At 36.4% G+C, this 25,120-nt stretch overlaps 3 protein-coding genes across 3 annotated transcripts in view; 2 read left to right on the forward strand and 1 right to left on the reverse strand.

Annotated features, from left to right (window-relative positions):
- The window catches only part of LOC145091632 (metal tolerance protein A1-like), a 130,517-nt gene that overhangs the window by 41,171 nt on the left and 64,226 nt on the right, over nt 1–25,120 (forward strand). The window lies entirely within an intron of this gene.
- On the reverse strand, nt 17,529–17,936 carry LOC145095071 (uncharacterized). The gene has a single exon (XM_079033012.1). It carries the CDS (start codon nt 17,934–17,936, stop codon nt 17,529–17,531), a length of 408 nt encoding a protein of 135 aa, XP_078889138.1.
- Nucleotides 21,904–25,011, forward strand: LOC145094294 (uncharacterized). The gene is made up of 4 exons (XM_079032565.1): nt 21,904–22,041; nt 23,621–23,694; nt 23,805–23,877; nt 24,423–25,011. The coding sequence occupies exons 2-4, from the start codon at nt 23,632–23,634 to the stop codon at nt 24,893–24,895; spliced, it is 609 nt and encodes a 202-aa protein (XP_078888691.1). The 5' UTR covers nt 21,904–22,041; nt 23,621–23,631; the 3' UTR covers nt 24,896–25,011.

Here is a 25,120-nt window from a genome sequence, read left to right on the forward strand (position 1 = left end):
ATTACCTTACCCACACCCAAATAGGTCTAAGTCTCTTTTCCTCAAAGGCCCTAAGCCTAATGATACTCGGTATTTAGGTCACCGCCCCACATTAGGAAACGACTCGGAATAGGGCGTTACAACTCTCCCTCACTTAAGTTAGATTATGTCCTCGAAATCACTCCTTACCACCCTAATGGAAACCAACGCTCCAATCAGAACCTTCTAATGTTGAACAAAACACCGATCCCATAATTTTTGATCCAAATGATAATGATAAAATCCTGAAATCCCATCACTTTCCTAACCTCCATACAGGTGGAACCAATCCGAAACATAATCACAAGAGTTTTGATCAAAAGCCAACCCTATACATAACTCATAACCAGAGATCCAAGGATTTACACCTACATTTCACCTTAAATCTTCTGATCCACTACATCCATTAAACCGGGATATAAAATCCCCAACCATCTCTGAGACTACCAGTCTCACACCTGGTCCGACCACCAGGTTCCTAAGAGTCCAACTGATGAGGCTACCCTAGCCTATACATCACACTATGCCACCCCCTGGCCACATAATCATCCTACTAAAACCATAATCCAATTCCTTAAGCTAACTGGTCTCTACCAGGTCTTACTTGCATTGCCATAATCACGCGGGCCTTGCCCATGGGTCTCACCCCATCGAGAGCTACACGGGACCAACCTCTCCCCAGACCCAATGGTCATCTTCCCATAATAGAGAGAGAGAGAGAGAGATGCTCTCCATCCCTACTATCCGCCTTACACAAGGCACAAGCTAATCCTCCTTCATACTCACGACCACCCTAACGATGGTCTTCCTCAATCTGGTGAACGCTACGATCCCATTGCATATTTACAACACTCCTATACCATCTATCAATCCAGTGAATGCAATGGCCACCCTGCAGTCTTACGATACGCCTATCCCGCCATGGTCATCGCCCATGGTCTTACCATACCTCTACCATATCAACCACAATCATCCTGAGTCAAATCCACATCCGATTAAATCCCAATCAGGTGTTCAGGTCATGCTTCGAACCCAAAAGCCTTCATCAAACAAGAATATGTAGCAAGGCTCTAACACAACCCTCAATCTGGATCCATCCACATGCCTGTTATGCATCACAAAGAAGACGCCCACCAACTGTTGGAAGTTTCATGAACTCCCAACTTACACAATATTCAATCCAGACGACCACTTGAGTCGTCTTCCCTCCTGAATGGGATGTGAAAATCACCCTAGATTCATACCTGATTCAGCTCAGAAATCTGAACGATTCTCCCCCACTTGGATTTGTCGAAGCTCTTCCAACCCACAAAATTTGATGGCTTCCCACCCCATCTTACCCCCTTATAATTTGAACCATCGACTACATGATCTTACAAAGAGCTAGCATTCCAGTATTATCCAATCCCGATGATCACACAAATCTTGAAATCCAGATGAATACTTCTCGAAATCTCGTCAAGCCCGATAACCCCAATCAATTCCCATGATACCGCAACAAATCCATAAGTTCTTTATGCTGGTAACAAAGACCATAAACCTTGCTCCGAACTGGCGAACCTTCACTCAAACTTCCCATCCTCAAAAGAATATTTGAATTCTAACCATCTTCAACCCTTGGGATAATAAAATTCCCCTGGCATTTCCAGTGACCAAACAAACTCATGCGGTTGCCACCTTCAACTTCTTGCTATCGCTCCCTAGCAATGGTAGTGATTGAACCCAAAGGTTCTTCCATAGACGAATGTCGATCCTATCTAATCAAATGCTAACATGACTGAAATCTGACTTCATTGGAGAACTAACCAGCTAATCCGACCATAGACCTTCCAAATAATACCCCTGAATCGAACCCATCAAAGAACTGAAACAACAACCGAAAAAACTAAAACCCGCTCAGCAAGATACGACCCACTGATAACTCTTGGCATGCAAAATGGTACAAAACAATTCTTGATGATATAACCCAGGTAATAAAAGAGAACTAAACCAAGGATAATGCTTACCCGAACCAATACAAGATTCCAAAGCAATATAGATATTGATAATAATCAAGAAGAAATCAAAGATTACATCCCCGTAATAGCACATGATGAAATCATGGCCTCCACTGACTGACATTGCAATGCCCGACTCCTTGTTGTTGGGGCTCCTGCTCTATCCTCACGACCGTCAGTGATCCTCAAAGTAACCGGAGCAGGTGCACTTACTGATCGTCCCCTCAACATCAGACAGTCGGCCTTCTTGTGGCCCACCTGTTTGTAGTGAAAACACATCGGATCCGACCCACGGGCAATCCCGACTAAAATGACCCATATGACCACAACTGAAACATCCTCGACCTATCTCTTGATATCCTCCCTCATGGGTCCTCCCACACAGGGCGTTGTTGGATTAGTGTCTAAGTCCATAACTATTTTGGTATGTACTTGACCCGATGGTGCATGGTCCTTTTGGGTTGCCTTCACCAAAGCAACTTGATAGGATGAATTATGGAGAGAAAGGATTAAATATGATTTATTAATATATTATGGGAATAATATATTAAAGGAGAAATCATATTGTTTAATTAATATTAGTCAATAATTAATTGGTAATTAGTTTTGTGACTAAAAGAGATTAATTAAACTTAAGGGACTGAAATTGTGATTATAAGATAATTGCAATTTGGGCCATGGATTGTCTTAAATCAAGAGGTGGGCGAATTCTTATGGGAAGCCCATAAGGAAATCGTCCAAGGGCTTGATTAAAGGAGTCTATGGGTTGCTTAGGGCTTAAGCAACCAAATTAGGGTTTCCTTGTTAGATAACCCTAATAGCCTCACTATATATAGAACCCTTAAGGCTAAAAAACGTGGGGAATTTCTTTTCTAGGGTTAGAACACGTTTTGGGCAGCCTCTAACCTCTCTCCTCTTCATCCTCTTGCTTATGGTGTTTGTGAGCCATTAGAGGAGTGACACTTGTGACTCTAAGCCTTCCAAAGTCAATTCAAGGAGGAATTGAGATTGTTATTGCTACATAACAATCAAGGTACTATCTTAAACCTAATTATATGTTAATATTGATTTCCATATGCTAGAATTAGGGTTTATAGTCTTGGATTCAAAGCATGTACAATAGAGAAACCTAGATCCAAGCATTAGGGTTTGTATGAGCACATAGGATGTCTTATGACCAAAACCCATCAGTGGTATCAGAGCCTAACTTGGTTTCAATTGTATTGATGCTTGATATAACTGAAAAACTCGATTTTTGATTTTCTGGAGGCTGGACTCGCCGAGTCCATGGCTGAACTCGCCGAGTCCATGCAGACTCGACGAGTCCAAGCCTGACTCGACGAGTCAACTCGTCAGATGGAGGGTATTTCACGATTTCTTGCTGTTTTTGCTTATGGATAGTTACCTTATCATGTTAGATCAATATTAATCCGATTATATGATATATTTCACTATAATTTTGATCTAATTGAAGATATTTATCAATTAATAAGATAATTGTTTCCTTATGTGATAATTGATTAATTATTTTGAGTAAATTATTAAATTGTTTTGCAAGAAATCATTAAATAAATCAAATATGGATAATTATGTGATTAAATGTTAATTTGAATTATTTGTTATTTGATCCTTGTTGTTACGAAAAGTTTCATATTTTGCCCTTTAGGTTTTATAGTTTAAATTTGAACCCAAAAGTTTTGTTGTTTTGAAATTTAAATAGTTGAAACCCTAATGTTTTGAAAAAGGTTTCAAAACTTGCCCTCAAGTTTTGGAATTAAAATTTTGATTAATAGTTTAATTTTGATGTATATTTAAATTCTAAACCCTAATGTGTTGAATTGTTTCAAAACTTGCCCTCAAGTTTTGGAATTTAAAAGTTGATTAAAAGGTTAATTAGGAATGTTAAATTCTAAAACTCTAGTATAGTTTTGAAAAAGTTCAAATCACACCCTTATGGTTTTATTAATTAATTAAGGTGTATAATTAATAGAGATTTAATAAATCCATAAAAGTTTAGGTTTACAATTTAATTGAATTAAAAGTATAATTGTTAAATTAGACCACCTAGTATTTTGAAAGTATAAAATACACCCTATATTATATATAACATTAAAAGTCTAACATTATATATATGTATGAGTAAAAGTTAGTCTTACCGTTAGTAGGCCTCATTCACGAAGCTGGTCTATAAGGGGTGTTTAAGGAAATTGCCTATAAAATGGCGATTGAATGGGTATCCACTCTTACCCACCACACTCTTGACTAGTGGAGGGTCGTTAGCCGAACGGGTAGGATAGGACGAAACCTTCCATTATAAGTATAATGAATTATTAAAGTAACTAAATGTTTTCATAAAATTCCCAATCTTAGTTACTTAGGCAAAAGTGAATTGATGCAATTCCATGAAATTACACTTTGTGCCCTTGCGAAGACGTTAGTGGAGCGTGTGTGGTTTACCGGCACACTAAATGGTTCTAAGCAATGGTAGCAAAGGGTGACTCAATGTTTGTCATAGTTCGGTGGAGCGTGTGTGGTTTACCAGCACATCAAATAGATGACTGTAACATGTGAGGGCACCACGTAAGTTTGCATGGTTATTCACACCCGCTTTGTGATCCTCGGCATCCCAGTCACAAACAAGAGGAGCATATCGAGATTTAAACATGCCATTGAAAGTTAAATGAATCTCAAAAGATCTAGGAGTTTTCATAGATTTAAAACTTAAAATTCTTTTTCGTTTTTCGTGGTGAAAATTAGTGAATCGTCATTCACTTACCTTCAAATATTCTGCAATTAGGGTTATGGCATCCCTCTCCCGAGTTGTAGAATATTGTGTTGGGTCCTAGCCTTAGTATCTCATTTTGGTGATTTACTAAGGACTCAATCTATCAACTAACTTGAATTCATTTTTCTCCCGTATTGTAGATGTAAAAGTTTGACAACTATGGTCTTCTCAAATCCCGTGGAACAAGCATTGCACATGAAGATGATATTCCACGATTCGATCGAGGAACAAGAGATCATACTTCACTTCCTCCTCCTCCTCCTCCAATCATTCTCCCTAACCCACAAGTTCAAAGGCTTGAAAAGTTCAAGATCACTCAAGCCCTTTTGGCAAGTAAACATAAAGAAGGAAAGTCGGTGTGTGCACACGTCATAGGGATGAAGTCACACATTGATAGGTTAAGAATGTTGGGATCCGTTGTCTGTGAGGAAATAGTTGTTGATTGGGTTCTTCAGTCACTTCCTAACTCATATAGTGAGTTCGTAAGAGAGTACTATATGATGAACCGCGACGTGACCCTTATAGATCTCACCTATATGCTTATTGCTGCTGAATCAGCAATGGTTTGGCGCAATAGAAAAGCAAAGTTGATTGGTGAATCTGCCTTCATGGATATGGATAATGGCAACGAAAGACATGCTATGATCGAAAAGTTTGATCACAAGAGAAAGGCAATGTCTGAAGTAGTTCCATGTCATGTTCCAAAAAGAGTCAATTTGCTTTTATTGCCAAGAGAAAGGGCATTGGAGACGAAGCTGCCCTATTTACCTAAGAGATCTGAGAGATGGGAGAGTCGAAACGTATGGCTCTAATATAGGTAAAATCCATTAACTAACTCTTTTAAGCTTCTATTCTAGATTCTTAATACATAATGTGATAAGATTACAATTGATTTTTTGTAGGATCGCAGAAAAGAAAGGAAGCTTAAGGGAAGAAGTGAGCAGAATCTAACCGTGAAAGAATGGATTTCGATCGCATTTCTCGAAGATTAGATTCTTAAGCTACTACTTAGAGTTAGAGTTAGATTGCTAAGAAAGATGTATTAGCATAAGTTTTTCAATGAATTGCATTGTAAGGACAAACTTTTCCGCAATAAAATAAATTTTGATTTTAAATTTTATTTATTTATCCTTGCAATGGCGTGTATGAAAAATTGATGTTAAAATGTTTCTATTATTAACAATAATGGATTTGGTTCTTATTATGTTATTTATGGAAAGTCGAGAATTTACCAAATTGGGAGAATTTCTCATCGCCCAAAGTTTCAATTGGACAGAAATTTGGAATCACGCAACTTGGTTGCACGATGAATGAGAAATTTCATATTTGGAAATTAGACTAATTCATTGACAAAGTGTCAAGTGAAGGACTAGGAGATCGAGCACACAAAGTTGTGTGTTGATCAAGTTCACCATAAGAGTAACAATGATATTCGTCATGATTTACTAAAGGTTTAGTAAATATGATTATACTTACAAGATTAAGTGTGATTATGAATTGATTGAAAAAGGTTTAAATCAATAAGCAGAACGAATAAGAAGAATCAAGTAGGTAGAAAGATAAAAGTTTCTCCATTCTAAGAAGAAGGGAGAGTAGCTTTTATGCGTTATGATAGGTCTTAATGATTAAGAACCATATCTCAATTGATCCTCTAAGTGAGTCTTAGTACAATTGTATGTTTAAGCAGAGGAATCAAGGATTGAAGAAATGTTTAAATCAAGAAGTCAATCATACTTCATTCCAATAACAAGTCTTAAAGTTAAGATTGTGACATTGCGTGAAAAGTATTAAGAAGGTATGTAACATTCATCAAATGTGGAAAGTTGTGATGTCTTGGATAAGACAAAGACCAACTAGGACCAATTTATGAAGAGTTTTGATAAAAGATACACTAACTCTTGAATATTTGTTTGTCAAAGAAATGTTTTGACAAGAGAATCTTATATGTCAAGGAGTCAGTGGGAGTCTTAATGGTCTTGAAAGGTTTCAAGAACAAATCAAATAAACCTTACTGATCATCACTAGCACACGAGTTGAGGTTTACAACCTATCTTGTTGACATTATTTTGTTTCTGTGCCAATCCAATCGAGTTAATTATGCATGTGAGTTCTATGAGTTCTCATTTTGAACGCATAAAAGGCAAAGCACCTTAATCAATGAAAGGTACATTGATAGGAAAGAGTGAGCTGCTTAACTACTTGGAAGACATGGTAGGCAGCTGTGCTACCATAAGGCAAGAAATCAAGATTAAGAAAGTTCGGTCCATATGAGTTTGAATTTGTCGTAAACTTTAGTTTTGACAAATTCACATGGATAGGAACACATACACCGTTTAAATCTAAGTGTCATAAGATTTCCTCCTTCATGAAAATGATTGTGAGGAAATGCTTTCACTAAGAGAGATTTTAAGAAGATAGTGATTGTAAAATTGCATTCTCGAATTCGATTATGGTTACGGTATCCCTTTCCATAATTTGAATTGTAAGGTTTGGCAATTGTTTACACACACATATGAACTATCTAAGGCAAAGGTGTAGAAGTTCAAGAAGCCTTGATAAAAGATTATCAAAGCATTAAGTATTAGAAACATGGACTTAAGAAATTCAATAAGCATTGTTTTTCTGAAAGTTAAGATATTTATGAATACATGTCGAAGCTAGTGGGAGCATAAATGTTATGTTTTATAATAATCATCATCATAGTGGGAGCATAAAAGTTATGATTGTATGATTATTAAGGAAAGTATTGCAAGGTTAGCAATATTAATTATAGAAAACAAGAGTCATACTTTGCAAAGTCGCAATAGTTGAAGAGTTGTTTTGCTATAATTAAGGGAGAGAATATTATGCTTCATTTCAAATCTAAAGGTTTAGGTTGAGAAATGTTAATAAATTTAGTCTAGGGTACATAGTGTGTTCTTAAATTTCGATTATGATTACGGCATTCCTCTTCACAATTCGAATTTTGAGAACATAGCAAATAAAACATTATGCGTCGTGTCCCATACGCTTCGGGTAAAGGATCGATTGCAAATGCTTTAATGTTTGACCATTCTAAGATTTTCCAAATGTCTAGCGCATTTAAAGGGAAAAGGGAATAGAATCGGTTTTGACTAAAATAATTAAACAACTATCAAAGGACAATCCAAAGTTCGATGAGGATTGGTTGCTTGTGAGTAGTTGGAAGCATGGTATTGAATGGACCATTTCTACATTATTATGAATAGAAAAAATTCTATTAAGAATAAGTGGTCATATGGAAAATATGGAAATGTTTCCATATTGGATGGACCATATCGACATTATCATGAATAGAAAGGATTCTATTAAGAATGAGTTGTCATATGGAAAATATGGAAGCGTGTCCATGTTGGGAATTGAATACTGAAAATATATGACTAGATTAGGAACTTTTATGCAAAAGGATGTTCAAAGGAATGTACTTTGAGTGAGAGACATCATATCTAAGGAATTTTCTTGTAACAATCTCCGATAAAGGACTTTGTAACATCATTGGCAAAAGTCTTTGTGACTTTGGTGCAGTGACATTACGAAAGGATAGTTGCATAAAATGTTAGAATCTAGCATATTTTATAAGTGGCAAGAATTTGATATTCTTAAACTTATGAAAAAGGATTTGGAGTTGTGAAATGAGAATGATTGGAAATGTGTTCAATGTGATCTATTTCACAAAGTAAGAACCATAGGTAAACATTGTGTGCATGCTAGGAGCATGGGACAAGTGTAGTAATTCAAGTAAGAAGTTGATTACCCGAAACGACAAATAATGAGTAATCAATATGGTGATAAATAAAAGTCGTTTTATTTATACTCAAAGGTTTGAGGCCATATGGGATTAGTATTATTCTTGTGTTTCACATTTGCATGTTTTGACTTCCAGAATAATTGAGTTTATTAAGAATAATCGAATTATTCGAACAGGCCACAGTCATTCATATGTTGGAAGTAGATATGAATGAAGACTGTCGTGAATTGGTGTGTGGATTGTCTAAAGAGCATTAGACATAAGCAAATGTTTGCTGCAACGTTCATGAGTGCTTATGAATGTGATTTGAGCATTGGATTAAACCCACGCTCACTTGGATCACTCCATGAATTGTATCACGAGTGATTGATGAGACGATAACATCTTATATTCTTGAAACTGAGATGTGTGAGTTGTATCTTGCAAATCGGTTGCACATTGATAATATGTAAACGAACTAGTAACTTGGTGTTATAAAACATATTGTTGTGTGTGATTCGGTGAGTGAGTGCAAGCAAGCATTGTATCAAAGTTTATTCGTTCCTTTTATCCAAGGTAGGATAAAAGCGGTATCTTTGGGCCCCTCGATGATTTAGTGATAACAAACGTAAATGCTCGGCCGGGCTAGGGCTAATTTGATTTGTTCAATTAGTCAGTCGTCATAAATCGGGAATAGAGATATAGTACAAAGAGAATGATTTGAAATCATATCTCATATGATATCTAGAATGGAGGAATATATGATCCCTTATCTAAGGACACGCGTATCTGATAGGATCAGAGTTGACAGCGGCTTTGGAAAGCTACGATTGCAGATCAGGATCTGAAGTCATACGCAGAATAGTTATTAGACTTATCCAAGTGGGAGACTGTTGGATTAGTGTCTAAGTCCATAACTATTTTGGTATGTACTTGACCCGATGGTGCATGGTCCTTTTGGGTTGCCTTCACCAAAGCAACTTGATAGGATGAATTATGGAGAGAAAGGATTAAATATGATTTATTAATATATTATGGGAATAATATATTAAAGGAGAAATCATATTGTTTAATTAATATTAGTCAATAATTAATTGGTAATTAGTTTTGTGACTAAAAGAGATTAATTAAACTTAAGGGACTGAAATTGTGATTATAAGATAATTGCAATTTGGGCCATGGATTGTCTTAAATCAAGAGGTGGACGAATTCTTATGGGAAGCCCATAAGGAAATCGTCCAAGGGATTTATTAAAGGAGTCTATGGGTTGCTTAGGGCTTAAGCAACCAAATTAGGGTTTTCTTGTTAGATAACCCTAATAGCCTCACTATATATAGAACCCTTAAGGCTAAAAAACGTGGGGAATTTCTTTTCTAGGGTTAGAACACGTTTTGGGCAGCCTCTAACCTCTCTCCTCTTCATCCTCTTGCTTATGGTGTTTGTGAGCCATTAGAGGAGTGACACTTGTGACTCTAAGCCTTCCAAAGTCAATTCAAGGAGGAATTGAGATTGTTATTGCTACATAACAATCAAGGTACTATCTTAAACCTAATTATATGTTAATATTGATTTCCATATGCTAGAATTAGGGTTTATAGTCTTGGATTCACAGCATGTACAATAGAGAAACCTAGATCCAAGCATTAGGGTTTGTATGAGCACATAGGATGTCTTATGACCAAAACCCATCAGGCACAACAACCCCAATCCCGATGGCCTACCAAACGAGAATCCTGAGTCCTGGGCCTCTTCGCCTGGCCCACTAAAATCTGAGTCTGCTATGGCTTCCTCTTCCCAAGATGCCCCAAATCAATCTCGCACTCTTGCGATCTAGCAATCATATCATTTAGGGTCTCAGACTTTGATAAAATCACAAAATCCTTGATGTCATCTCTCAACATGTCATGATATCTAACTTTCTTCATCTCCTCGTCAGCAACATACTGTAGAATCAACAAAGCTCTCTCCTGGAACATGGAAGTGATCTCTGTTACGGTCTTAGTCGTTTGGAGAAGGTCCTGAAACTCCCTCATCAACTGTTGCACCTCCATAGCTGGTGCACCCGACCTGGAACTGGGTCGTAACTCAACCCAATTCATCGCCTCCCACAATGAAGTCTACCTCATCCCATAAATCTTGGGCTCTATCCTTCAGAAGACAGAAACTTATCTTGAACGTGTTAGCTATATCTTCTAACCATATACTACTAGCAATGTGGTCCCTCCCCCAAAGAACTCAGGAGCTCCACAATCACAAAACTCACGGAAGGAAAAGAGCGCAAGCTCCAACAATAGCCATAATCTCATTATGGAATGCGCCCAGATGCTCATCCAAAATCTCCAAAATTCCTTCCTTGACCGTACCAAAGATCACAGGAGTCTGCTCCAAAATACCACGGGTAATCTCTGACGAGATGAACTCACGCATTCAATCGACTCAATACCTGCACCTGAGCCTGAACCAAAACCTGAACCTCCTCCTAACGTGCTCATCGCCATACCGATACAAAACAATCATACCAATAGTCAGAACATACCCAAGAATCCACTTCCCACAGGCTTCCTAGATTCTACAAGACTCTCCCTGATTTGAGTATTGGATCATGTGCTTTCAGTAGTACGAGCCCAATACTACCTTCCACACCTATCCATATTTTCCTCAAGAATCATCCCAAATCCTGTAAGTGTAACAACCCAATTTTCCATTTTTTTCATTTTAAAATAAACAAAGCATTCCCATAAACCATAAAATCTCAATGAAAATTGTTTTCAAATTCATAACATTAACATTTTATTTCAAATATCAGAGTGTCCCCATAAAAATGTGTGGGAGAGTGTGTGCCGCGCCATCAAACCTTGCCCTTGCCCTTAGGCTCAGAAGTACCTGAAACAATCAACAAACTATAAGATAATGCATAGTGAGTTCCTCAGAGCATACCCCACACAATCCACATAATCACATAATTCATATTAGCTATAGGAGCTACATATACCACAAGCCATGCATACAAACATATAAGGATGTCATGGGCTCCTCCCATGGTCTTGCTCCAGGATGTCATGGGCTCCTCCATGTGGTCTTACACCTAGGTGTCAGGGGGTCCCCCATGATCTTTAGTTGGAAAGCCATGGGCTCCCCGACATGGTATGACATCTGAGTGCCATGGGCTCCCCCATGGTCTTTACCTGAAAAGCCATGGGCTCCCCCATATGGTCTTAATCCAAGCACCATGGGCTCCCCCATGGTCTTTCATGCAAGTATCTACCACATATACAACTAGCATACCACCTAGCATATAAACAACTAACATGCCACATATCACTACCTCAACTAGTGTACTACATATCATAAATGGGTCGGACTTGGTGCCTTCGACCCATTGGTATGATGAGGAGACTCACCTCTCAAGAATGTTGAACTGATAAGATATGATAGTTCCCAATGCGCAGCTCCAACTCAACTTCCTACAGTCATCATGTGACTAGCTAAATTGTCAAAATCTCGAAATACCAACAATACCCTCAAGGTCAAACTTGGTCAAAGTCAAGGTCAACAGTCCATGTTGACCCAACTCGTCGAGTTCCTTCAGTGTTCAGAAAACCATGGAAAACCCAATCCAACTCGTCGAGTCATCTCATTAACTCGTCGAGTTTACTCTATAGACCGAAAATGCGAAAAATCCAATCCAACTCGTCGAGTTTACTCTGTAGACCGAAAACAGGAAAACCCGATCCAACTCGCCGAGTTTTAACTTGTCTTAACATATTTAGTCCTTTCAGTCGAATCCAAGGCCCCAAACTATAGATCCAGTCCCTTAGGACTAAAATACCATGTAAAGTTGCAAACTTTATGTGCATGTAAGGCCTCAAAAGGCTCAAAACACTAAAACTAAGGTTCATACAAGGTTTAGGGCATGGAAAAGGGCCTAGACTAGATAAAGTGGGCAACTTTATGTCCATGGAGGCCTAGAGGTGTCCAGATCTGAAACCATATCATCATGACAAGTTCAAACCCGAGAATGACACCATTATGCACCAAAAGTGACAATATACTTTCACAAGATGAGATCTAAGCAAATAGTGGTCAAGGTAGCAACTTTATACCTCAAGATGGTTGCCAAAATAGAGTAGATGTCAGATCTACTACCTCTCTATTTACTCCAACCTCTTCAAGCTCCAAATTCCTTCACAACTACACCAAAATCACTCTCCAAAACTCTCTCACACACTTAAGAAGGTATAAGGCTTAATCTTTGGTTTCTCTGGGCTGTAAGGACGATGATGGAGGCTACAAATGAGCCATAAGTTCTTTAAATAGTGGTACAAATCCCTGAAAATTAGGGTTTTCCTTTACAGTGTCTACTCGTTGAGTAGGGGCCTTCCAACTCGTCGAGTAGAACCTGAGTCCTGCATCCAAAACGATCTCTACTCAACGAGTTGGAGCTCCCCAACTCATCGAGTTCCAGTCCAAAACCCTAAAATATTGAAAAAAAATGATACCTGAAATGAGCGTTACACTAAGTCACATTCTCAAAATGATACTCCAATTGCTCGCTAAACAACGCAATTGAACCTACTAAAGCACTTCCTAGGCTTTCCTAAGTTTCCAACCTCACCTTGCCATCAGCGGCTGAAGAACTCCCCATAATGTCACTTAACTACCTCATGAATGCAATCACATGTAACAAAGCTTAGATAATCCTTCGAGTAAAAGACTCATCCCTACAATGGTTAGACTCAAACGAGAGCTACACAATAGGGTCAAATCCATCACTCTGAGATTATTCGTCACATGTGAGTTAGTATATTCACTTAATAGTTAACTCACATCACTTAAGAGTTCCATAAAGAACAAAGCAAGTAGCATTCTTGCAACAACACTCCAATCCATAGAATAAGCAAGGAACATTCACACTCACATATACTACAACTCATGCTATGAACTTCCACTCTCACTACCGGTTGCCTTATGCATGCAAATTATACACAATACATGATCAAATAGACTGTGGAATAAAAGACTCTACCCTAGGACCACAACCAAACAAGGAACAGGAAATAAGGCCAAATCAATCATTCTAGGGCTATATGATCCTAACCGTATACAATTTTTAAAGGATACACTTAGCAATTAGTGATACCAATACATATTTCCAATCTAGCTTAGCAACCAATGCTCCCTAGGCTACAAGGCATCACATATCAGGTCAATCTATCATGCGATTCCTGAAAGTATCCCTAGCCTCATCCTAGCATGCAATTCTCATAACATATAATGTATGGGTATTCTAGGAATCACTTACTTGAGCTCGGCCGATTGCATGCATCACACCCCCTTTGTTTTTACAAAAATCCTTTTAGATATTTCTTTCCCTTTACAAAAATCTTTTTTTAAAAACTCGTTTTCTTTTTAAGAAAAATTACCAATTCCTCAGTTTGAGTTAAGTCATACTCGAGAGTGTGCCTAAATCCCTAAAACCAAGGCTATGATACCAACTTGTAACATCCCAAAATTATGAGGTAGGAATTTCATTTTTAATTCAGCCAAAATATTAATTATCTTTAAGTCAACATTCAATATTTGCTTATCCAATATTCAGAACTACTTTTATAAGAAATAATTATCAGAGTACAATCCCAAAATCATCATGATACGGAAACATGGGTAGATGTGTTGCGATCAAACCGAGCCCTTCCTTTTCGAACCGGAAGTACCTGAAACCATAACCATAAAAACCGTAAGCACAAAGCTAAGTGAGTTCCCCAAAATACCACATACTATAAATAAGAAAGTGAATTCTATGGGCCAAATAATAGTCTTACAATCATTTCCTGCCATGGGCCAAATCATGGTCTTCCCTTGCAATGTCGAGGGCCAAATACCGGTCTTTCATACAAGTGTCAGGGCCCAGATCCTGGTCATTCATACAATTATCAAGGGCTATATCCTGTTCTTTCATATAATTGCCAAGGGATAAATCCTGGTCTTTCATGCAAGCATCACAAAGACAATTGGCATGCCACATAGCAAATAATGGGCCGACATTGGTGCATTCGTCCCATGGATATGGTGAGAAAACTCACCTCAATCCATTGATAGTCAGATAACTGCTCGAACCACTGAACCAGATAACCTCATGCCAACTAATCAATAAATACAATCTTAATCAATAATTAACCCGATAACTCAAAATCTGAGGCCCACTCCATAAACCATCTTCCTAAAGGGTAAAAGACCATTTTACCATTTTCTTACTTGTTCCATAACCAAGGCCAAGCCCAAAATGCATAAAAATCCCAAACCCAAAATGGCAATCCAAAGCCCAAATCAAAAGCAACAAAAGGCCATTAAGGCCCAATAACCCGATTGGACCCCAACACCATCATGGACCTACTTCCAAGAAAACACTAAGTCCATCCATGGCCCAAAGTCCAAATTCCAATGGCCCAACAAGGCCTAAGTCTTAAAAAGCTGAAAATGGAAAACTGGGATGTACCCCTCGCGTACCAGAATGGTACGCCTAGCGTACTTACCCTCGAAGCATAGAGTACAAGTCCTTGATGTACAAAATCAGCATTACTTTGAGCATACACTTGCGTATGCCCAACGTACTCATCTAGGGTCCAAAAATAAAAAATAAGCTCTTAATGGTTAAGACAATGAATTTCACACTTGGATGTGACCCTAGTGAGACGTCTTAACACATAAAGTTGGCAACTTCAATCCTTTGCAAGGCTTAATATGACCAAAGCCTTAATACAATCCATAATAATCACCCAAACTCATGCATGCACCACAATAACTCATCAAGATGACATTTTTATGAAGTAGGGACCTCCCAAAGGCCAAGATCCAACATTATAAGCTCTTGGAGTAGCTCATACTCACAAGGATGACTCTAAGGACCAAAACGAACCCAAATTACTCCTTAAACTAGATCAAATACCTAGAGTATCAAGATAGAAAGTTTATACATCCAAAATGTAGATCAAGATGCAACAACCCTGGATCCAAAAGCTTCAAGTAATCCTAAATTTCTCCAAGAAGTTCCTTCTTCCTCTATGAACACCAAAAAGCATGAAATATCAAAAAAAGCTCAAAAATCACAAAATGGGGGCTAGGGTTTCGATTCTAGGGTTTAGAGGGATGGAGGTTGAAGACCCTAAATTAGGGTTTGGGTATAACTGGAGTAAGCCCTTCATGCTTATGGAACACCCAACGTACTCCATAAGGCATGCACAATCATATACATTAGTACCCCTAACATACACCATAGTACGCCCCACCTATTAGCCTTAACCCTAAAACCATGAATCTTCTGAAGGTCATAACTTCTTCGTTATAATTCCGTTTTTGACAATCCTTATATCCAAAAGGAGGTAACGAGAAGCTCTACACTTCTATCATCTCATACTTTCCTTAAAACTTCTCGAACAAAAATTCAAATTCCATAAAAGCCCAAATTGACACTTTATTGAAATACCTATCGACTCCATAACATAAACTGAACTTCCCGGATCATGCAAATTACCTTACCTACACCCAAATGGGTCTAAATGTTTTACTCAAAGGCCCTAAGCCTGATGATACTCGGTATTCGGGTCACCATCCTGCATTAAGAAACGATTTGGAACAGGGCGTTACACTAGATGACTGCATGACTCTTGCATATGTTATGTGCTTGTATGTTTACCGGGAGGGGACCGACGACCTTCTGTTTGCTATTTATCTTTGTGATTATTTCATGTGTTATGTGTTTACATGTTTATATGTTTATATGTATACTGGGCAAGGCCCGATGTCGGGCGGGGCCCAATGACAGACAAATCTGTATATTGAGCGGAGCCCGATGTCGGGCGGGCCCAATAATGTTTATTATGTATGGTATGTGGTATTTTGGGGAACTCACTAAGATTTGTGCTTACGATTTTTAGTTTATGTTTTCAGGTACATCTGGTTCGAAGGGGAAGAGCCCGAGATTATTGTAGTGCACACACCACTTTGTTCCGCATTTTTATGTTACTCTGATATTCTGTGATGTAGTTGATACACTCTGTTTCACCATGATTTTTATGATGATGTTTAGGATAATAATTTTATTAATTTAAAAACGAAATTTTTTTGTCTTAATTTTTTGGGACGTTTCACATTTAATGTTGATTGATAATTATCTTGGTAATCAAAAGAATTTGAATCCTATATAAACCCTAATTCGTGAACTCATAATAATGCTTTGATTTTATATTGTTCCTTGAAAGATTATCCCCAAAATCTGGATTTCGTGTAACCCAGACTAGGGTCAAAATATAAGATTCGAAAAGTGTTTACACGATCCTTCAAGAAGATCCAAGTTCTCATTGAGTTCATAAACCCTATTCTCCTCCCAACCCACCACCCCTACCACTAGCAACGATATTAATAGCTTTAATATGCGTATTAGCAAGGAAGCATCAGTATGGAAATATTAGTGACGACATGTCGCCACTAAAGACAATAACATTGATTTCTAATAGTATTAGCAACGACATATATTGCCTTTGTTGCCTTTAAATCTTGTAGTATCTACTAATGACATATTTCTTGTAAAGAAACAATAAAAAAAATTATTTGATTCAACGTCATAACATATAAAAAATCAAATAAAAAAAATAATATAAAGTATTTTAACATCGCTTGTTAAAGTGGAATTTGTCGATCTTTTACGTCTTTAAAGTCCTGTACAATCGTCTCTAAAGTAATATTTTATGCAAGCTCCCTTTCGAAGTACAAAACCAACAAGTCGTTTAAAAATTCATCTTCCTTTTTATTTTGTAGCCTTGTTTTAACAAGACTCATTACTGAAAATGATATCTTTGTTGTAGCAGTGGAAACTGGAAGAGTCAGTATACGACTAACTACTCGATAAATCAAGTAAAAATTAGTTGCTCTTCTAGTCTTTATCAACCATGGACATAATTCTGAAATAGATGTCAATTGTTTATAATTAATCTTCACGTTGAATGACATCCGCCTCGTAATGTTGGAGTTGCATCTTCAAAAGATTTTTCTCAGTTTCATTGAAACATTTAGGATAAAACTTTTCTACTAATTGACATACATCACCACTTAGAAAAGGCTCATTAGAATTTTTAGGATCTAACATTGATGAAAGATGGAGCAATTCCATCGAGCTATCATTGAACCAGTGATCTACTTCCATTAACTGACAGTTAATTGCTTCGATGAAAATATCCACTCGATAATGATGTTCAAGTGTATGATTGCTACACTCATTACGAGCTCGAGCCCCTCTACTAAAGTAAGAAAAAGACAAATCAGGGATATCTATGTTGCGTTCCAAACAAAATGACTTAACATGAGAGAGAAAACTATCCCATCTTTCATTTTTCATTTTTTGCAACAACAACTTAGTGGATACAACTAGCCTTAATGCATTCAATATATCTTGAGATTGTTTCTGTAAAGCTTGGCAAAGTAAATTTGTGATCTCTATTATTTCTTTCTCGAGATGTAGAACAAAAATGAATTCAAATGTTTCATAGTCTCATATGCTGAATCTACATCTCCTCTGATCGAACCGGTGCTATCCTCGATAATTTTAAGTAAAACCTCACAAATTGGACTAAACATTTTGATTAAGCTTGAAACTGATTTCAAGTGAGAACCCCATCTGGTATCTCCATCCCGTTGTAATGTACCAATCTGATTGAGGCCTCTACCAATCTCCAACTCACCAATAGATTTAAAATATGCCATTGCTCTGCTTGTGCATCTCTTAGTTGGTCGGAATGCTTGGATGAAGCTCCAACGACATTGATAACAAAAGATAACCGAGTAAAAAACTTTTGCAATGCAATAACTCCTTGAGAAGAGGTCATTAATGCTAATTGTAGTCGATGAGCAAAGCAATGAACATAATATGCAAGCGGATAATCCTTTGAAATCAATGCTTGCAACCCTTTGAGATGACCTCGCATATTGCTTGCACCATCATACCCTTGCCCACAAATCAACTTAAAATCAATATTGTTATTTGTCAATAGGAAATATATTCTATTCTTCAAAGTTTGTGATGTAGTGTTAGGAACATGAACAAAGTCCAAAGAAACACTCCACAATAACGCCATCTTTATTTATGAAACTCAAAACAATAGACATTTGTTCTATGTTGGACTCGTCACGTGCTTCATAAACAAGTAAACAAAATTTTCCACCATCATAAATCATCCGTCTCACCCTAGTAGAGATAATGTTTAAAATCTCTTTTTGAATTATTGGTGATGTGTATGATGCATGTTTAGGCGCAATGCAAAACAATTCTTTCACATCATTGTTAAAAGAACATATTGCCTCCAACATTTCAAGGAAATTTCCTTTGTTAATGGAATCTGGTCTTTCATTATAACCTCTGAATGCTATTGCTTGAAAGGCACACCAACGGACTACGTAAATTGATGTCTTCAATCTCAATCAATTCTTTTTACGATCTTCATCTGTAAATTTCTCAATCGTATTTCGTATATCTTGAGTCTCATTTAATAAATCATCAAATGATTTTTGTGCAACATTGTGAAAAGATGTATACTAAGTTCCAATATGTTGCAAAAAAGCACATTTTCCCATCTATTTCTTCCAATTTTGAAATCCACCTATAGTAAATGTCCGTTGGCCATAGTATCCCATTCCAAAAGGTTTGTTAAAAGGGAAACATGGAAAACAAAATACAACATCTGAACTCTGTGAATATTCAAGCCATGTGAATTGCTTGAACCAAGAACATTGAAAGCTACATTTATGATCTTCCGGTCCAGATTTTGGATATGCAGAAAGTGTTGGTTGAAAGGGACCATGATTCATATAAGCTTGTCGAGTTGTGTCTCGTTGATTGATTCGATAATCGTAAATTTGAATATGCAAACTAGGATCTCGTTCTAGTGTATTAAGATCAACATCATTCATTTCAATACAAGGTTTTTTGGATGGATTCTCGATCAGAGGAACACTATCATTAAGATAATTTGCATCTATAGCAATTGGGGGTGGCTCTATCGATACTTGAGAAGATCTTTCATGTTTTATTTTTTAAAAATCTGTCAAGTGTGGCTTGTTTTTTCATTTTGGTTTACACTACATGACATAATTAATAAATAGTTAACAAATAACTAAAAAATTAATACTATAAAAAATAACATTTAACAACTTAACATATGATTATGTATAATTAATAAATAGTTAACAAATAACAATAATTTTCTAAAACCGTTTATATAACTGATTAATAAATATTCTTGAAACTTTTATGAGAAACAATTATTGGATTAATCATCTATATCTTGGATTGTATCTTTCAGTTACAAGATGGGTGAAGGTGGTACCTATTAAAGTCAATATTTTTTTGTTGGAAAATGTTCATTGATAGATTACCTTTAAGACTTAATTTGTCCAAGGAAGGAATGAATATTCCCTCCATCTTGAGCCCTATTTGTAATACTGTTACAGAAGATGTTAATCACTTGTTCTTCTCGTTGGTTGCCCAGGCAGTGATTAATAAAACTCTAGCGTGGTGGGATTTGGATTATCATCTTTTCTATTCGATTCAAGATTTGGAGGATTGGTTCGCTAATGTGCGAATGTGTAAGAAAGCTAAAGATATCCCTGAAGGTGTTTTTTTTTTCATGGTGGTATATTTGGTCTTTTACAAATAAGATCATTTTAATTTGGTAAAGATGAGCCTAAAAAGAGTCTTATTTTTGATGATATTGTCTCTCAGTCTTATTTTTGGTGTTCTAATAGGTCTAAGTTACATGTTGATTGGACGGTGTGGCTCAAAAGCCTTGTTTGTGCCTTCTTGTAATGTTTTTGTGCTTTCTTGTAATGTTTATAGACTCGTGTTTCTAACTTCTTGCCAGTTTTTAGTTAATATATTTCTGTGGTTCAAAAAAAAATTGTATCTTATTAAGTCTTTGACAACTCATTATATCTCTCTTATTAACTTTAAAACAATAAATATTCTAATTCCTATAACTATTTGTTGTAACTTTAAACATTATCATATATTATAGAGAGAGAAACACAAAGAAGGAGAGAGAAGTTGAGAACCAAGGAGCTTACATATCTGGACTGACTGATAGAAGAAATTGGAGAGGCGCTCATGTTCGCTGTTGGTCGGAGATCGATATGTCTCGATGACCGGAGACATAAGTCGGAAAGGGCAGACAAATATATAGAGTGGTAAGCTTTCCGACAGCAGCGGCTACTGCTATTGCAGTGATTTGTGGTTGGAAACACAGAAGATAGCAAAGTAGTGTTGGTCGGAGTAACAAAATCAGCAAGGGCGGTTGTCGATCAGAGACTCAAAAGTCGGTGGGTTTTTTTTTCCGGTGTGAACTCTGGCAAAGATGAGCACTTAGGCGGTTGGTTATTAGGACGAACTCCGACAAAGATGAGCACTCCGACGGTGGGTATGATTTCCGGCAGAAGCAAATTGATGATTTCTTATCTAGTTTTTGTGTTTCTCAAAGATTGATCTTGATTCAGATAATAACTTGGATGTAAAATTTGTTTTTTGGTTTTACTTTTATAGAGTTCTTAGTTTCCTAAGATCAGTATCTTAATTTTATTAGAATTGTTATTGGTTTTTTTTATTAGAATTATTATTGTTTTTTTTTTTCTAGCAAAATTTGGGTTCTGTTAGAAGTGTTTTACATGCATCATAACTGATTTCTTGATTATGCAAAGTTAATTGTTTTTTAAAATAATATATATATATATATATATATATATATATATATATATATATATATATATATATATATATATATTAGTATAACAAAATGTAGGGGCCAAGAAGTTCACTACACAAATAAATGTATTATTATATATGTAATATAGGTATTAGAATGCAAAAAATAGGGGGGTGGGGGGCCATGGGCCCCCTGGCCCTTTCATAGCTTCGCCGCTGTATGTGTATAAAAAAAGAAGATATCCAAATGTAAACATTTCCAATAAGTTAATTAACGTAACAAGTTAATTTCTGTACTTTATGTCAACATAATATAAAAATTATTATAGTTAATAACAATAAAAACATTATATATACGCAACTCGTGTAAGTTCGCCTAGTAAGGAGCTAAAAGGAGTAGTGTAAAACTTGGGATGCAAAGAGTTTTATTTCTGGGACCAAAACGGCCGTTATGGAAAACTATATGAGCTAAACTGTAAAATCGGAAAACAACCCATATTCATTGTCGGGAGCATGTAATGGGGTTTTTTTCTTGCTGCCTACTCGTCCTAATTAATACCTATATAAGCCTTTATTTAACCCTAATCCTCCCCTATTGTGATACTTGCGAAGTAATTGAACCACCGTTCGAGAGAGATAGAAAGAGAGCGACGGGAAGAAAGGGGAGACGAGGAGAACGATTGCCGAATTTTACTGCCGGAGTTATAAGAAGAGGAGGAAGACGGTGGAGACTATTTTATACGATTCTTCTGTTGTAAGTATTCATCTCCCTCTTCATCTTCTTTTCCTTCTCTTTCTACCACAGAACACCATCTTGCACCATTACCACCGGTGTGTGCCACTCCTACCACCACAGACCACCGTGCAAGGATGGATGTGTGTTGTGATTTATTCAGCCCCTTTGATCATCGATGTTGTTGTATTGTGCGTATGTGTTGTATTAAAAATGATCACCACCTCATCCCCGCCGGTGTTCCTCCCAGGCTTACCACAGGCCACCGTGCAAGGGTGGCTGTAGGGTGTGTTGTTGCAACCTGTTAAGAGTAAGGGTTAAGGTTGTCAAGAGATATTTCTTTTTAAAAGCCTTTTTATAGCATTAAACTTTTCTTGGTGGTTTAACCACCATGTCACCACCGTGGACCACCAAAACATCACCACCGAACCACCATGAGGTGGATGGTTCTGATTATTCCTTATTCCAGCCTTAATGATTAGATTTAGGGATTAACGGGTTAAGTTGCACACTTAACCCTACGTGATAGTTATGATTTTATGTAAGAAAAGTCCTTAATTTTAAGCCCTCATTTAGCCAAGCTCTTAATCCATTAAGCTACTCTGGTTAGGCTATAAAAGTACCCACTTAGGAGAAAAGGCTACAATGATTATTATGCAACATGAAACGTTCGGTGAATGAACTCAAACAATAACTACTAATGTGTATCAAACACTTCTTTGGTTCTGGAATTTTTTGGAGCATAAGGGTATTTTGGAATATGCTTTGGGAAACTTTCTTACTGATAAATATATATAATATTGGAATATGCTTATATAAAAGTATCAACTTCGTGAGAAAATATATCTAGCTTATTCCAACTCATAAATCTAATATAACATTGGAATGTTTTGTGAAACTTATTTTTTTAAAAGTAGGTTTGTATTACAATTTAATGCTTTGAGATTTTTAAATTTTTTTTTTTTTTTTTAAAATTCGAATATGGTTGAAGTGATTTTAGGAGGTTTTGGAGCATTAGGGTATTTTGGTCCAAAATAAAAAGGAAAGTATTTTTGAGAAATCTTTTTATTTCAATAAATGAGTATCATGGAAGATTTTTTTTTTTTTTTTTTTTTTGAAATTTGAACTCTTACATTGCTGGTGTGCATGTTGTGTTCATGTATGTTTGGTCCTTTATAAAAATTTGATAGTTTTTTGAATTTTTTTTTTAAATAAAAGAGTGTAACAAAGATGATTCCTTTTATTTTTTTTTCCTAACGTTACTTTTTAAAACTTTTTTTTTCATTAAAAGAGTAACAGTACCGATTTCTTTTTTCGAAAAGTTTTTTTTTTTTTAAAATTTTTAATTTGATCTCTTAGGTTGCTGATGTACATGTGTTGTGCGTGTAATATATGCATGTAATGTTTTGTATTTTTGGTCTTATTTTAGCTTTATACTTTGATAATCTTCATATTTCACCAATGTACTTCGATTTGCTAAGTTGCCTACCCGTATAATACATGAATTTCTAACCTAGTAAATAAATAAAAAAGATAGGGTGTTATCATCCAAAATATATTAATACACACATATCATCTTTCCCATCTTTTGCTTCCACAGTTCTAAAAGGTATGGTGTTCCTATCGTCCATGGCATCCAAGAAGTCCAAAAGTGAAGAATATCCTGCATTTACGGTTGGTTCCTTCTAAAATATATATCGAAAGTGCCTCTGTGTGTGTAAAGCCACCCATATATTATATATATGATCATGAAATCTGTTTTGTTCCTATTATTGCATATGCAGAACTTCACCATTAAAGTGGACGTTGAAGGTTCCTGGGCCAAGACAGTCAAAAAGGTATTGAACAGTGTTCAAGGTATGTACGATGTAAAGCCACCCATATATTATATATAAAAGTTTCCAAACCATTCAAAAAACTCCAATCATGTTTTGTCTGTTCAAAAAAACCCAACGAACTTAATCTTTTGTCTAAAAAGTCCAACAAAGTTCCAAACCGTTCAGAAAATTCCAATTTTGTTTTGTTTAAGTTCGTTGGGTTTTTTTTGAATAGTCAAAACATGATTGGAGTTTTTTTAAACGTTTTGGAAACTTTGTTGGTCTAACAAGTCATTTTATCGATACAGTAATAAGCCACGTCATTTGTTTCTCTTATTTGACTTTCAGGAAAGTGTAACTTAGTTGGGCTTTTTAGACAAAATGTTAAGTTTGTTGGGTTTTTTTGAACAGACAAAACATGATTGAGGTTTTTTGAACGGTTTGGAAACTTCGTTGGGTTTTCAAGTCATTTTCCCTTTTCTACTCATTCATTCTAGAACACAATTAGTTATTAATTAATTAATCATGTTTTTCTCCTTAAAGATCGTCGATTGATAGTTTGTTGTTGTTGGTGGTGAAATTAAGGTGTAACTAATTTCAGAATGGAGAACAACGGGAACGTTAACATTTCAGGATACATCGATCCAATCTTACTTCTGAAATGTCTGGAGAAAGCAGGAAAAACAGCAGAGATAGTACATTGGCAATATGGAGAATGTTCAAGGAACCTGTTTGAGAAGCCAAAATTGCCTTTGCCCTCGGTTAATAACAACAACGTATATCTACCAGGTTACGAAGGCTATAATAACAATGGGTATTATGGTTATAATTATAATAACGGGTATGGGTATGGGTATGGTTATCCACCCAATTACAGGAGGAGCAACTATGTCTTCAACCATCTAGAATGTTCAGGGAATGCTTCTGATTGTTCTGGACATCATATGCGAAACCCAAACACTCCCAATAAATCATCATCTTCTTCTTCTAAAACTCAATTCCAAAAGCCTGCGTCTGGTCGCATTGGCAACCATCCCACATGCTGCAGTTTGATGTGAAGAATTTCTTGAAAATATGTTTTTGTGTACTTAATGTTTGAATGTGACTATGGTTTGGTGTGGTGTAGCGGGGTTATATTTTTTTACCCAAATTTTCATTTTCAACTTTTGACAACAGGAGGAAATATTTTAAGGTGGATGTTTGCAAATTGGTTTTTAAGGTAAACGACCAGTGAGTATTTGTTGTCTTGGAATATATTTTGGGGATGTTGCCAAGCTTTGTGA

This window comes from Lactuca serriola, chromosome 3 (assembly GCF_051521515.1).
Source record: "Lactuca serriola cultivar US96UC23 chromosome 3, Lser_US96UC23_V15, whole genome shotgun sequence".
Taxonomy (NCBI): Eukaryota; Viridiplantae; Streptophyta; class Magnoliopsida; order Asterales; family Asteraceae; genus Lactuca; species Lactuca serriola.